Source organism: Trichoplusia ni, chromosome 3 (assembly GCF_003590095.1).
Source record: "Trichoplusia ni isolate ovarian cell line Hi5 chromosome 3, tn1, whole genome shotgun sequence".
Taxonomy (NCBI): Eukaryota; Metazoa; Arthropoda; class Insecta; order Lepidoptera; family Noctuidae; genus Trichoplusia; species Trichoplusia ni.
Window position 1 is genome coordinate 13,467,283 of NC_039480.1, and position 17,102 is coordinate 13,484,384.

The window sequence follows — 17,102 nt, forward strand, 5'->3', positions numbered from 1 at the left end:
TCGACTTTTTGAGTGATGAGTAAGTTTTTACTACAAAACTCTCACTTATTTATTAAATAAGTATCACGTGCCGATTCCCAACGTCTAATGACACTTCAGTTCAATATTTTAGAATACCAGTAAATGATAAATAAAAAATTGGGCATACAGGCATTTTAAACTCTAGATCTAAATTAACACAATTTAAAACTAGAAACACAGAGGTATCGATGGAATAACATGGAAAAGAAACAACTTTACATTGGAATTAAATAATCTTATTCATAAATAACAAAATTAGCCTATTATAGTTACAATATTTACAAAAAGAGTAAGTTAAGCAGTCGTTTAGTTTTTGTCTTTTTCGACGTTTTCGGTCTTTTGTCCTTCTGAGTCGCCCTGTCTCGTGGGCAGATCACCGTACTTCCAACCTTCAGGGTAACCGTGAACCTTGACATCATCCCACCATAGCTGCTCTCCCTTCGCGAACAAGACGTAGATAATGTTGGTCACAACTAAGACGCCAAGGCACACCCAGAAGGCGACACGCCATTGCTCCAACGTTGACTGTTAAAGAAGAAAAATATAGTAAGTAATTTATCAATATCGCATTTTTAACAACTTGTACTACTGTAGAACAAACAAACAAAACAAAAGTAACTGCGAACGAAATCGTAACGAATGCGGCAATAATTAGAGTATTTAGATTAGTTCCGTAACACAATGGCAAGGTCTAAGCGCAAAACTAACTGGCGGTAAAATAGTTTACTATATTCTGTAGGCAATAAATCTAGAACAATATATAAATAATATTTTTTTAAATTCTTATACAATACTTTCTAAAATTCAAGTGAAAAAAATCTCAACCTACATTTGGCGTCAGTAGTCCAATGAGATACGGTGAAATAATTCCTGAGATGGCAGCGATACCATTGACCATAGCTGTGGTGGTACCAGCATAGTTCGGGCTGATATCCAAGGGATTGATCTTCATGCCACTGTAGTAAGCCCCCATGAGAGTCATGGCGAAGATGAACCAGAAAACGGCAAGAGTCGTATCACAGCCAGAGTACGAAGCCATGATGATGCAAATACCGGGACCGCTTGCCGCTGTGATAAAAAATACACGATGAAGTTATTAAACGAATCACAATTATTGTAACGAGATCATTGTTTGATTGAAACAAGGAAAGGTGTTAAGGAAAGGAGGTGTTGAAGTGATTATAAATGTCTCTTTTTCAGTGTCAAGTACATTTAAATGAACTAGTTCCAATTCTTTATTTGTTTTTCTTAGCAAAGAAATGATGACATTGATTACATGCCAATGGCTATTTCTGCTAACTATGGATAAATTGGAATATTAAACTATGATTATTGCTATCGACTGGTTAAGATTCAGATAACATATGTAAGAACTTACCAATAGTTGTGTAAATCTTTCTCGCATTCTTTATGGAGTGGTATCCTCTCTTGACGCAGAAGTCGCAAATGAGACCGAAGAAGAATGAAGCGATCCACATTGCCACATACGGTAAAGCTGACAGTATACCAGTAGACTTGATGTTGAACTTGAGGACGTCAGTCATGTATTTAGGAAGGTCGGTGACCATTGTGAAGTATCCCCAATCGTGACCAATCTGTAAGAAAGTAAAGTTCAATTTCTGTTGGCTTTTAATTGAACGTTCATAGATGTACAAGATACACGCCATGTGGAAAGGTAATTTATGAGAAAAAAGCATGTTTCGAACTGAGTTGTCTATTTATTTTACTGTAGCCAACGTTCAATCATTATTTCCCTTTTCCTGACTTTGCTTATATTTATTTTAACGTTAATATGGGCTCACAAGAATGCATAATTTCTAAAAAAATCGGGAAAATTTTTTACGAGCATAGTAACATAATACATCGCAATCTATTTAGAAAATAATATTGCTCTACTTTAATGACCAACAAGTCTTAAGAGGAATTCAGAAATATCAATCGGAAATCATCGGTAAAGATTAAATCTCCAATTTGCTTCAGAACTATATATGTGACATAAATATGTCTACACAATTACATAGATATATCTAAAAGGTGATAAGTTGAGATTTCATCTGATAAATAGCTTGTTAGAATAATCTTAGTGTTTTTCTAGTGGTTCACTGCAGTATTTTTATCAGATTATATAAAAATCTGGGGCAATATAAATAAGAAATCACTACCTTTTATGTCAATAAGATAAAAGACCGCATGAAAGCCTTGAATAAATATTTTTCAAAACCTTTGTTTTCCAAATGTTTGTGTCGATTCTGACGAAATAGCATTTCAAATCTCTCAAATCAAAAAACGACGTTAAACCACCACGGCCACGGCCTGTGTTTCCCCAGCAGCCTGGTGAATAGATAAAAATAAAAGAGCGTTTTTACTTACACCAGCAATAATCAGGGCCCACAAAGGTACAGATCGGAGCAACGCCTTCCATGGGATGGGGTCCAACCTCTTTGAATAAGTGTGGATCAAGGCATCAACGTTTTGGTTCAAGAATTTTTTCTCGCTGTCTGAGATGAAGGGATGGGTGTTCGGTGTGCTGTAGCAAAGCAAAGACTGAAAAAAAAAACGTTTTTTAGTTTTTAATGTAAAATAATAAAAAGCAGATACTAAAATGACTAAACTCAGGAGTCGTTTTATTTCGTTTCAGAGCTTCATTCAGTCTTCCATTTGTGGAGTCATATCAATCGATTAGTATATAACGGGAACGTAAAAAAAAATTTTCATGCAGTCATACAGCCAAGTTAGTTAAATCTTCATCACATTTACAAAGAGTTCCTAATTCAAAGCCGGTGAAAAAGTATAAGCGAGACACCGTTAGGCATAGTGCAGTAATGCGTCTTGGTTTCACACTCTCAATAGCCCTGTCGCAAGGCCCTTGAACAGTCACAATTATGCTTGGAAAACAGATAAAGCGAAAAATAAAATTTAGCATGTTTTCCGCTAAAGCATTATTTGTCCGTTAAATACCGCTCAATATTTGAAGGCATTCATCAATCATAGTAGTGTTAATTGATGTTAATTTAAGAGTCACGCTCTATAATTATAGAATATCATTATCTATCAATAAACACATAATTATAATATACTGTGTAAATATTTGATTTGATAGAAATACTTGAGTGTGATGTGCAAAAACTGATGTGGTACAGTATTATTGTTATAACACTTCAAATGGCATCCATGTGTAAGTTTTTAATGGAAAATTTAAGCGATTCTCGGCCTTTACATTGATATCATGACGTTGGTATAGTCATCCACAAAGTAGTTACAACAGCTGCTTTATGTCAAACGATTAAGGTTCAATTTAGAAATCAATGGCTTCTACTGACGTAAGGTATTTCCCTCTTTCTTTAGTGTTATTTTTTAACTGTTTATTAAAACTACTGTGGCAAACCGCAAGACACATTTTATAGATATGATAATATATTTTTTGTACCAAATAATGGGTTTTTATCTCAGAGTTAGATCTCTGTACTATGATACCTTTAAGTAGGGTTATATTTGTTGACGAAGCTAGACTTTGTTTGTGCACTATGTCGCTTCCACATTGATGACAATGTTGTCTAAGTTAATTGAGGCAAATTATAGTCGATATCTCTTTCATTACAAATATTTCGATGGCATTATTCTTTGTGATAACTTTATAATTATTTACCAAAATATTTAGCCACTGGTATATTTCAAGGAAGAGGTTCATCAAACAAAACCAATATTTGTTAACCAAACAATAATGTCCTACTGTTTGACTGCAGTGCTTGAGATTGCATCACATTATCTTCAATATTTAACTACAGATACTTAGGTATAAACTTAAAACAACAGTGAAATAATTTATTTAACTGTAATGATAACTAAGCATAATTCAAAAGTCAATAGACCCCCCCTTTTTCGTAAGATTATTTTTACAGTCGGTACAAACAATATTTGCTGTTTGTTTTCGGATGTGTTGATGGAGTTGTACGAAAGCCTTCAGGTAATCTTTAGCATCGTAAAGACAAACTCTATTTTTTAACTAGAAATTCATAAACTTACCCATATAACGAACCATAGTAGACCGAGCCCTCCAAACATGTAGAAAACATGCTCCCAGCTTCCATTGTACATGATGAGACCAGAGAAGTACGATCCCGCTATGTTTCCTATTTGTGCTCCACCAAACACGATGGCACCGAAACGAGCTCGCTCCGCTTTGGGCGCCCATTTTGACAGCATCGCCATCAACGCTGGCATCGTCGGGCCCTGGGAACAATAAGGTAAGAAATTAGTACTTATAAAAATCTTATTTTCAATGAACGAGCGTTCGACGAAACCAGTGGAAATACGGTAATGATACCGTTCTCATTAAAGCAGATTATGCTATTTTCGTGAGTATAGCAGCTACTTGAGCGAATCTCCGCGCTCTCCATGTATACCTGATCTGGGCTTGAATTATTAAACTAGTAATGTGCGAAGAGTTCAAAGAAAATATATGTTTGAAGCTGCCATCCACTCGGCAACAATAAAAGCCCAACGATAAAAGATCCGGGATGTCTTTCAACGTGTTGTGCAGTATGTAGTGCGTCAATTGCTTGCTAAGTGGATATGAGACATAAACGTCAAATGTGTCACTTAGAAACAATCACACTAGTGCAAAATAGGGAAGAATCGATACTTATTATTTGGCTATTTATATATATTGTATTCATATCTATATATATGATTATTATCATATAACATAAAAGAAACATAGACATAGTAAGCGCAAATGAATGTTATTCAAAGCTACTTCAATTAACACTATGTATGGAAAATCCATACATTCAAAATAACCATACAAATATCTAATAATAACTTTATGTCTGTATGCATGTAGGTATAAAACCTCTTTACGTCAGAATTATAGAATACGAATTGTATTTGATTGACATGAAGTGTGTATTCAATCATTTTATAAGATGAATGAAGATAACATAGATTCTCACTTTTATGTAATAATCTCGATAAAAATAGATACACCATTGTGGTCCAATCGTTGCGAGATTAGATTTAAAGAGAGTTTTACAAAGCAAAATTTTCCTGTCTGTATCACGAAAACTTACCTATGGCGATATGAATAAGGGATGAAAGGGAAAGGGGATACCAAACAACTAAATTATTTGTATTACTAAATTTTTGTTCTCCTGGGAAAATATTCTACACATTTAATTTAGAAAACTAGATGACGGAACTTACCTCACCAAAACCTTCGATGACTCTCAAAATGAATAAAGCGGTGGCTCCTCCAAGTTTGACGGTGATTGGAGTGATGATGGTACAAATGGCAGTGGATAGCAGACCACCGCCGAGTACCCATTTGCCTCCATAACGTTCAGCTAACATGCCTCCAGGAATGTGGGTTAGCACGTACCCGTAGTAGAAGGAACCAAGGATCAGACCCTGAGTTGCTTCGCTCCATTCAAATAGTTGCTAGAACAATTAAAAGGTTTTTTTTTAATTATTTGATTTGATTTTTATTTGATATCTGCGTAGAATTATCTGCTGTTTCTAATAGAAATTGTATTTTTTCCGTAATTATTTTAATCATTTATATCAGCAGGTAGTATAATTGATTTGAAAATAGTATCGTATTGTATAATGAAATCTAAAAATATTTTCTATCCCTTCTCCAAATCATTTATATTATGTAGTAAACATATAAACTCTAGTTTTCCTCCCGTAATTATTTTTCTTTGAATGACTTTTTATTGATATTTTTATCAGTTTTCGCCCAGCTTAATACAATTTATTATATTCAGAAATCAAGGGCAGCCGACTATTCCATTAAGATCAATGAACCTTAATAAACGTGAAATAAACCTGATGTGAATTAAGAGCAGTCGGAAATTTAACGATTTATTTCCTTACCATTTATATGCACTTGATATCACTTAAGTGGTTCATGTCATGAGACACGTTATGCGAAATTTGTTTCCTTATTTCGTACGAATCAGCTTTATATTTTTTTATTATTTCAGTCTATATTCAAATACTCAAATTGGTTTTTCTACTTTGTCATATCATCCAGATACATAACAATACGTGAATTTTGCTGTTTTTCTGTCTTGCTCTAGCATTCATAAAGTTCCCTTCAAGTTGTTAGAGAGCGAGACCGCGTTGCATCCTATTTTAAGACTTTAAACAATATTTAAGGATGTCTTGCAAAAACTTGTCGCCTTATTATGTCATGCGCTGTTTGTCATTTTCAAGTGGAATGTCTAGAAGAGTTGATAATTTTGTAAAACATATTTCGCAATATCTCGCAAATACGAAGTTTTACATAGGATGTCAATGATAAGACTTATACCACACTAGGTGTTCCACGTGAGACAAATCTTGAAGTATTAAAATAATCTACAGACCTACCTGAGTATATTATCGAGAGCTATTATTTACTGAGTATTTAGATAAATGTCATTGTCACAAATATTATCATCATGAGAAATGGTTATACCAACAAGATAAACAATCTTCAAATAAAATGTTAACTTTGTAATATTACAGTAGCTTTTATTGCTTTTTAGATACTTCCTATTTCTTTTTTAAGTGAAATACTTTCTCGCATTTCAATATTAAAATACATAAACACTTAACCCCCATGCAGAAGCCAGATTTAGACTTCAAACGAGCATTTGATTCTGTGGATCACACTTGTCCCATCAATGTAGGCTGAAATGGGTAGTTGGCGTGATGATCTTTAAACCATAATTGCAGATATCAATTTGATATCGCCGTAAACAAACAAACGCTCTGAGAAAACCTATAATATCTGTTTCAAGGAAGTGTCCTCCAGGTGTTCCACAGGGAGGTCCGGGTTGGCCCGTTGAGTAAAATGAACTATTTTCCAAGATAATGGTGTCCAAATTGGTTTCACATATGAGTTAAGAATCATTTATCCATCTATCTTTCAAAGTAAGGTGTGGACTTACTTATTGACCCATCAGTTAAATAAAACAGTAATGTACGCAAAAAATAATAACGATGTTTTGTTATCCACTGCTTAAGATAATTAAGCATCGTTTCTATAATTGCTTGCGGTTTTGAGCTGATTCTGAAATAGTCATCTTTTGTTTTCTAAATTGAGTCTCGTGGCTTACAGCGTGTCTATAGAGGCTGTATATGATTTTTATTTCAATTGTAATGTCGAATTCCACAAAATGTTACGAAGCTGACATTACAAAAAAAAAAAACTATAGCAGAAAGAACAATAAATTGACAGTCTTCTTTAAGAAACTTATAGAGAAAGTGTCATAAGCAGCTCAAAGAAAAAACTTGAAGAAAAACAAGAGCTTTGTAATATTCAGAAAAAAAATGTTTAAAGCGTTTATTGCCGCCTGCGTTTCAAACCTTTTATGTTTCGCAAATTGGGTATTTCAAAACATGAATAATATTTATTCTCGAACATAATGACACAAAAGTAAAATTTCAATATTCTTGTGCTCGAGTCGTTATAAAATGCAACAAATTTGCAAATAAAAAGAGTAAATTGTAACTTGATTGAATTGTGAGTAAATAGTAGTTTTTCTACACTGTAAAAAGTTAATAGAATCGTTTTGCAATGTTTACCACTTTTTATTTTGTTACTAGTAACAACAATGAAGAGTTAATTTCTTTTCACACCTAAACGACTTTATGGATGTCGAGACTAGCTCTGCAATTGTATTGATATTGGTATATCCCACTGCTGGGAAAGGTCTCTTGATACAAAGAAAATAAAAGACCATTGATCTCTATGCCTGTTCACTGCGGGATTATCATTCTAGGTATGATTTCCTGAAGATTTTGTCTTTCACCATCAGTCAACGGTTTCTTTAAATAATTAAAAAATAATCTTAAACTTGGAAAAAAGGCACATCCACACTTTTCTAGTAATCTAGGAACTTATACGCATAAATTCGTTATAAACTTGGACGGTCACCTCTGTTCTAAAAATTCATGAATTTCGAAAGGTTTATCAAAAAAAATCGTTATAAACTCACATCATCAGCTCTAGAAGTGGCATAGAAATTCCTGACGTCAGATGCATTAGCAGATATAGCATTCTGATCCTGACACACGAGGGGGTCGTAGTCCACGCTGACACTTGCATGGGCCGATGCAGTTTTCTTTACCATCTGTGTGATGGCCAAGTTCAGGCATACTCGCATAGTATACGCATTGGCTACGGCCAATAAGGCCATGATCGCCAAGACATACCTTTGCGGTATTATAAATACTGAAAATTAATTAAATATTCTAATGAGCTTTTTTATTAGTGATATTTTAAGTTGTGCTGTTACTATAGTTATAATGATTAATGTAAAAAAATATTATATTTAATAAACAATAATTAATAATCTAATACTAAATTCCAATTCCTTTTGAATTTTTTTAAAAGTAAATTTCAAAAAAATAGAATTCATTCAAGGATAAATAGATATCATAACAGTGTTTTTTCATAAATAAATATCAATATCGAATCATTATAGACGAAATAGAGTCAGACACACTAATATTTAAAATTAACCTTATTAACCCTAACATAAATTATAAATATTTTACTAAACACTCACATTTCGATAACGCCAATCGCCATCCTGTTAACATTTTGAAGTTTTACCTAAAACAAGTAAAACAGAAGTTAACACAAATATTCACAACACAGCACTGTTCATTTGCCGACGACACGACCATTTGATTCAGAGTCTAATCAGGAAAAAGTGTTGCGATGTCTTGCTCCGCAGTTTTCATTGAGTGGCATTACCGGCTTACAAAGCTAAGGTCACACCATCTTCGTTGAGACGAAAAACGTCAAGTGTAAGTGCTGACTGGTTACCGTTCTCCTAATTATCGTAGTTTAACTCAACGAAAGTTATGTTAAGTGTTGATTAATTGAAAGTTGTTGTGTTCTACGCTTTATAACTTTTGATTTTATTTCTTATCTATTTTGATTTGTATCATTTTATAAAAATGAAGTTTACTTTTGAAATAAGTGAAAATTTTAATGTTAAAATACACTATGACTGATCTTCCATAACGATTATCGACAACTTTTCTAAAATTTGTAGAAAAAAAAATAGACAAAATAATTGAACACACTTTTTCGACAGCTATTTAACAGGAAAATAAATATATCTAACTGTTACTAATTCGCCACGTTTATTTACCGCAAATCGAAAAACTGTCCGGTTGAGGTCGTGTCATGGCCCTCAATGATAAGGAAACTGAAACCTAGGAAGTGTTACAATATTGTTGCAGACACGCAACAATATTGTCTAAGTAATAAATAATAAATTTCACGTATAGAAAGCTACACGATTTTGTGACAAATAAATTTTAGGGTTTTAACTCAACCGGAACAGAAGTTTAAAAGGGAATAATAATTGAGCATTTATTTCTATAAATTTAGAATCTAAGGTAAGCAACGCGAGTGTTGGTTTTTTTATACTTATTACGACTATCTCAGGAAGTCACTAGAACAGTCGTTCCTTTCATTTATAGAAGTACTTTATGAACTTTAGTTTAATATTTTTATGTGATTCGATCCATGTTTGCGCCCAATATAATTAACGATGTTTATATGATGACGTAAATCTATTTTTTTAATTATTATTGAACGAGTGACGCGATGTCGTGATAAATGCATCAATTAATTTTACGAAATTAATGTTGTTCTGACTACCAAAGTAGGATAAACCAGCAATAAAAGCTGATAAATAGCTGCATAATATTTTAGAATTAGGATATTTAATTTGAATCGTCAAAAAACAGTTGAAAACTGCACGTGTTTTTATAAATAAGACACGTGTCTGGCACATGTTGAACGCTTAAATATTTACAAGGCATAACTAGTTTAACCTGTGCTTAGATTAACGTTAATTTGATCCTATCTCGTGACCAATTTGGCCTAATAAACGCTGGTGTGAATAATGCCTGTTACATAGTATTACGCAAGATAACTCCATACACTACAGCCCCCCGAGAGAAGTGGTACTTCTTCAGTACAATGAATTGTTGAATGATTAATTGAAACAAAATGTCATTTCAATATACACATTTCAGTATTTTCTACTAACAAGTGACAATTAAACAACTTCCTTTTTTGAAGACGCTTAAAAACGACATATGTTAGAACTATGAAGTCCTTGATAGTATCAACAAAATATGGTTTCCTTTCAAAAACAAAGTACCTAAATTATTGTGTTTGTACATCGTCAGTTATATTATTGAGTTAATAATATTTGGGGTTTCGTAGCTAAAGAATAAAAACAAAACACTATTACTATGACTCCGCTATCCCTGCGTCCGTGTGTCCGTCCATCCGTCCGTCAACATGTGGTTTCTCAAGAACCGTGATCGCTCTCTAAACTCTATTAGTGTCACGAGTTCTATGAGCTAGCTGATTAGATTCTTGCACTTTCCTCAAATGGTCAATACAGGTAAAAATGTACATTAATTTAAACATAATTTAATTAATACACTTGCTCACGTATTTTTAGACATTAATTCCTTCTCGGGGAAGTAAGATAATCAGACTCCGAGCTCCAAAAAGGAATCATACCATCATCCTACAGCATAAATTATTTTATGCCATTCTTTATGATCAATAATTTAAGATATAAATAAATATAATTAAAGGTCCATACAGCAATTATAAATAACGTCACTTTGGTGTATAATTAATACCAAGCAGTCAAATAAAATAGTAATTAATGAACTATTTCCGTTAAGTTTTTTTGTATAAAATTTATTACGCAAATTATCAGGTTAATAACCTATAAAAAATGTTACAAATTAGCTATGTGTGGGAATGATATAGAATAGTGGAGAGAATTAGCTAACTTGTACCAATATCTCTTATTAAACAACTTGTTTCAATAAATACGAATCATGATTTAAAATTACTGTTGAACCAGAATATACAAATGTGTTTATCCAAATCTATAAAATACTTATTGAAAATATACATATCTCTAAATATAAAAAATGTATGTATTTTTGTGTTGCCTTAGAAGATCGGAGTATACACGGATAATTATAAAAAGAGAGATTGAATTCCGTTTAAAATATATTTTATTTTATTTCAACGTCAAAAATTTGCACGAACTTCAAAATCATCAATAAGATATTTACATAAAATGATTAAGATTTTGATGGTTTGTTAAAGCAACTTACAAAAATCACATAATAATACATTAAATTTATTACCTGCATACCAGAAAAAAAATCGGCAAAGTAGAACACTATATCCCTGAGTTCTTATATTTTAGTCACGGGCACATACACAAAAAACGTATTTTTATACAACTTTATTTTTAACACGTATCAATAATAAAAGTGACTACAATTAACCACAATCAAGTTCAACTCAATACAAAATTAAAACTGTCTTGAAACAATGTGTTGCAGTGCTGAGCGGCCATTTAATTTTAAAACGTAAGACGGTCCGTAACAATGCGAGTATTGTGTATGAAAATTGCGATTTGAAAATATTGACGTTTGTGGTCGCGAAGAACTAAATATATATTGTTCTTAAGTTATTTATTATTGAAGGTTATTATTTCTCCTAATAGTGCCGTTGCAATCACTTTTTTAGCAGGTGATGAAAAAGAACGGCGTTTCTGAAGATTGACGTATTTATGCGTTTGCCCCTGGATCTTTGAGTGTGTTTGCGCTTGAAATTTGTGGCATTCTCTTTCTCTTGATTGGATGAACCAATTTTCTTATTGACTCCAAATCTCATCTAGGTCACCCTTTGGTTCAAAAACAGTTAAGACATAGTAAATTCATTTTCCAAACGTAATGAACGTTAGCTAATTCTTCGTACAACTTACTCATACTTCCGTGAGACAGGAACAAGGTGTTATTTATTTAATTAATTTTACACTAGGGTGTTATGATTAAATGATTTAGTGTTATGAATGAAAATCTAATTGAAATGACCATCTGGATTTGTTCAAAAACAGTTTCTTCTTCTTCTTTTCGTGACGTTGATTTTTTCCATCAGGGATATTGGCTTTGCGGTTCCGTTTTTGAATTGATTCGGTTCAAGTAGCAATTCAGTGTTATCAGGTTCTTTAGCTGACGATCAAGGTCAGTTCCAAGGCATTTCACTCACGAATTTGGGCCCGTGTTAAGTTTCAGGGAACCAACTCGATCTCAATTTGATTGAAACAGAACTCCATTCCAAGAACAAGTAAGGTCAATTGCTCTTTGATCGCGGCTCTTAAGTCTTTTCTCATTTGCAGTCGAAAATGATTTAAACTAAACGCTTCATGCATTTTTTTATTAATTTACAATTTAATCCCCGGGCTTACGCCTAAAAAAAAGGTTGTTATAATAAAAATCCATTACAACTTGCGCGTTAGTACTAAGTTCAACCGGAATCACGCAGGCGCGAGTTCGACTCCCACTTCACCGGTTCCTTTTGAATTTATCCTCAGTTCTCTAAAACACGTGTCTGTTACTTTTGTTTTACAACACATTGCAAATATTCTAAATAGTTTACGATTGTCTACAGACCGCATAATATAAGGAATTACATTTTAACACAAGTAGACAAATAATGTATCAGCAAACAAAGTCTTTGAATATCACTCCATAGCCAATGAAATTAGTTACGGACTTAAACGTGACCATCTTGTTAAAATGTATCGATATTCGATTTTAAAATCGATGCAAAAATGTTAAGAGCTATTGTTATTAAACATCGGGAGAAAACATCATGTTAGTTTTTCGAAGGTGTGTCAAGACACGTCAGAAATCTGTTGGTGTAGTTGGTGTAGTTTAAAACTCTGACACGCGGTGGTACATCAACCATATGAAAAGAATAAAGAAGATTTTTTTTTATTCTTATTAAAATTATGGGTATATTTGTATGACACCGTTAAAGCAGTCTTTAGTTATTTTTATGTAAATTTTATGGCTTAAATACTTTATTTGAAGTAGTAGTCGATTTATTTTTTTGTTTTGTGAATGAAATGTCGTTATTGATAATATTGTTTTACAGGCACGTTTTAGACATATTTTTCAATCTCAAAACTATTGTCTATTGTTTGTAAATTGAAGAATGGACTACAGAAATTACACATTACATTAATGAGTTATATTATGAGTAGGTACAAACTCTACTTTTCAAATTGTCAACTATGTGTATGATATTGTTGAGCATTATAATAATCGTTTGCGCTATATTTACATCTTAAAAAATTGATATATATATTTCTTTGTTTGTTAGCATAAAAAAAATATGGAATAAGTCTTGGCACCAACTTCATATAGATTGAGATATAAATAGCCGATATATACGTTTAATCACGCGCTTGTTGTGTTTTTTTTATTTTTTTTTGTAGCCATTTTTTTAGATCATACAATATTTTAATTTGTATTTCGCCAACCGAAATAGCTTTGCGAGTAAACTTGTAGATGCAATGTAAAATTATATATGAATAAATTATTTTGAAAAAAAAAACAAAACTAGCTACTTAAATTTATGTTTTCAATTCAATAACGTAAAAAATTTCAATGTTTGTGCATTGGCAGGTATTATATATTAGACTTGAAGTACTCAATATATCAACATTTGCTTTTCATTGACAGGCCCTAGTTTACACACTAAGCCATACTTGAGTAAGAGTGTTTCTGATAACGTTGGTTTTAGTTACAATTTAATGCTCAGCATGCGAAGAGTTTTCCGGTTAGTCTACACTTCCTTAATACTTAATTTGAATCTTTGGTTTAGCTTGATGAAATATTAGTAATTGTTTGTTTAAAATATAGCTTTCTTTGACGTTACGCGATATTTTTTGGTCTGAATCATCAAAACCAAGTTAATATGATAAAACTATGTTATGTAATAGAAGTACAAATTTAAAAGGACCATTTGCAGTTCAAATTAATTTCGTACATTACATCTGCCTGTTTCCCAAAAATAAACTAAATAATTACCTAATAGGGTAAGAGCCTTTATTATGTTATCGATCCATCTTGCTCCCTAATAAAGGTCTCAGGTCGAGTCTGGATGAGGCTAGCACAGGACCGTAGAAATTGGCACGAGAAAGGGGAGGCCTATGCCCAGCAGTGGGAGGATAAAGGCTGTGGATGATGATGAGGGTAACAGCTAGTATATAAAATTAAACCATATTATATAAAAAAAAAACTTTTTTTGTAAACATTGCCCCTATAACAATGTCAGCACTTTTCCGAACGTTAACTATAAAATGATTAACGCAGCTTTGATAAGCTATACAAAAACATTTTGTATAATAAAACCTAAATGTTATTGTACCGTCATAGTGATGTAACAGTGAATGGTATTTAAACAACGATTCCGCGTAAAGGTTCGCCTTTAATAAATATTATTTCTATTCTGCCTTCAACTAGGTATCTTATCACTTCCTCAGCTCTTTAAGATATAACTACTTTATACATACATACATACATTGAACGTGTATGCATTAGGTTAAAATGTAGTTAAACCACTTTTCATGATAAGTACGTTGGTCAAAATTATTTTTTTGTGACTGTAAAAAAATATATTGAAATTACGCTCCTTTTTCGTTATTGAATTGAAAGCGTTATTTCAATTTATAAGCTTGTTCCACACCAAATTTCATCATAATTAGTTAAGCCGTTTAATCGTGAAGACAAACATACATTATCATAAATTGAGTGATTAGCTTTTTTATTCTTTTTACAACGCTTTGTACGCCTATTAAATGGCATCGCGCGACTAATTTTCGAACTCAACCGCAGTTCTTGGTCATGAGGGTGAGCAAAGCATGAGAGAATTAAAAAGAAAAAATCCGAAACAGGAATCAGCAAAATTAACAAAAAGCAATAAACCGCTAAAATCGGTCGATTGAAAGCATAACAAACAAACAAACAACACGTATTCTTTCTTTGTATGCGCAAAATAACAATACATTAGATACCTGTAACTGAATATTAAAAGCCAAGTTGATAAGTGCTAACCCAAATTAATATATTTTACAATTTCATCCATGCCAAGCAATTTTTCCATGTAACTTTTTGTAAATATGTATGTAAACCACTAGAATAGATAACGTAATACTTTAGATATCTTTTTGACAATGAGAAAAATATTTGTCATCGAAATGACAAAATAAGAATTTGGCATTAGCGCATGACGTCATCATTATCATCGTCATCATCAGCCTAGCCTTTTCCGACGTACATATTACGTTGGGATCGGCTTCCAGTCCAACCGGATGCTGATAAGTACCAGTGGTTTACAAGGAGCGACTGCCTGTCTGAATTCCGCAACGTAGTTACGCGGACAACACTCAGAAAGGCTTATTGTCAGGCTTTTAATTACCATATGACTTGAATGTACCCACTCATGTTCAAACCGAGAGGGGGATTAGGCACTCTTTAATTAAAGTGAAACAACTAATCAAAACATTATATTTGTCAACATACAGTTTGAAAAAATCTGCCTTTTTTATTAGTAGTCCACTACAAGGTTATCAAGGCTCTTTTCATCAATTCATCTGGGGGTGGTCTCAAATCTCACCATCTATCACCAAGGGAAAGGCGGGTTAAAATGCCAATGCAAAAATCATCACGTAACCAAAGTAATAAACAAAAGAAAACAAAGTACGGAGCCAAATCCTTGTCTTAGATGTATCATAAACATTAATCATTTAAAATATTAAATAAACTTGAATATTTTTGATTAAAATTTATGTCAAACAAATTTCGCTTAAGACTGGAAGCCGACCACGAAAAGACCAAGAAATGTAACTTGAAAATACAAAAATGTCTTATTAACTAGCAAAATAGCATTAGGACTTACCATTGCAATGTTATTTGTTGTATGTTATGTAGCCACAATATTTCTAATATAATTTTCTTCCGAACTATAATTATGATTATTTATGCGTATACGTATATAAACTACGGCACACTTACAATTACTATTTTACGACTGTAACGAAGTTTAGTACCTAACGTTAATATATTAACGTTATTCGAGTTATATTATGCAAAATATTATCAAGTATGCGCTACTTAAACTATGAGATTAAAGATAATATTATTGTAGGTATAATATCAAGTTAAAATTGTAAATTTTAAATTTTAATCATATTGCTGTAATATTTAATTATAATCATGTCATAAATAAGGAAATATTTATTCAGTATTTATTTAAGTAAAAAATCAAAAATCAAATTTGATCGATTGTGTTTCTTAAACCACAGAGTCAGAAAGGTACAACCTAAGCAAACAAGCAGAAAATAATTTAAAAAAATAAAAAATATTACAAAAAATATGTATTATTAATTAAAACTTACTTTTTATTTAATTGAATGAGCACGTATCGTTATTCCATGTACAAGTGTAGCGTGTCCTCCGCGAATAGCGAAATCCTACTGATGGCTGCACAAAAGCGGTCCATTATAATATTTTCATCGAAGCGTAGACGAGACATTATCGTAACGATTGACGTTATCACCTGCGTAACATCTTTTGAATCCATCTTTAAGTATTTACCTATAGTTTTGTACTAGACGTTGAAGGGCCGACAAATCTGAACGATCTTAATAGGCCAGATAACTTTGACTAGGAAAAACCTCTTTGGTCAGTCTCGGGATGAAAATTGGCGCGTGATTTTGATTTGTTGTAGACAGAATATTGAATAACATGTAAAAAAGCTCGGTTGTGTTAAATTATGTGATTTTTTTTACAAATAAATCACTTGAAAAGTAATAAACAGGACCGATCCAACAGTATACCTATTTTTTTTAACATACTTCAAATGTTCTCACATCTTCGTTTTTTTATATTATTTTTATTATGACCACCCATAGGCTTCCCATTGTATGGTATAAGCCTCTTTCTATCCTCCTTTCCTCCTTCCATTAACCCTGGTTTATTTCGGCATTCGCCAGGTTTACTAGCCCAGATTTTAGCACCTTGGCAGCTCACGTCAGCTATTTATGTTTTTGAGCCCAGATAAATAAGTTTGTAACACGATCAGAGAGATCAGTGACTTTTCTATGAGTAATTAGATTGTGTTGAAACAATAATTTTGAGAGTCATTTGTAATGTATCAGTTTTATCATTTTATATAT

The 17,102-nt window shown here is 32.5% G+C and overlaps 1 protein-coding gene across 1 annotated transcript; it reads right to left on the reverse strand.

Moving 5' to 3' along the window:
• Positions 1-241: 241 nt before the first annotated feature.
• On the reverse strand, positions 242-16,421 carry LOC113492008 (putative inorganic phosphate cotransporter). The gene is made up of 9 exons (XM_026869269.1): positions 16,323-16,421; positions 8,580-8,626; positions 8,007-8,242; positions 5,224-5,457; positions 4,045-4,251; positions 2,392-2,565; positions 1,400-1,616; positions 851-1,089; positions 242-546 (listed from the first exon to the last, which is right to left on the reverse strand). Exons 2-9 carry the CDS (start codon positions 8,611-8,613, stop codon positions 328-330), a joined length of 1,560 nt encoding a protein of 519 aa, XP_026725070.1. The 5' UTR covers positions 8,614-8,626; positions 16,323-16,421; the 3' UTR covers positions 242-327.
• Between the last annotated feature and the right edge of the window lie 681 nt (positions 16,422-17,102).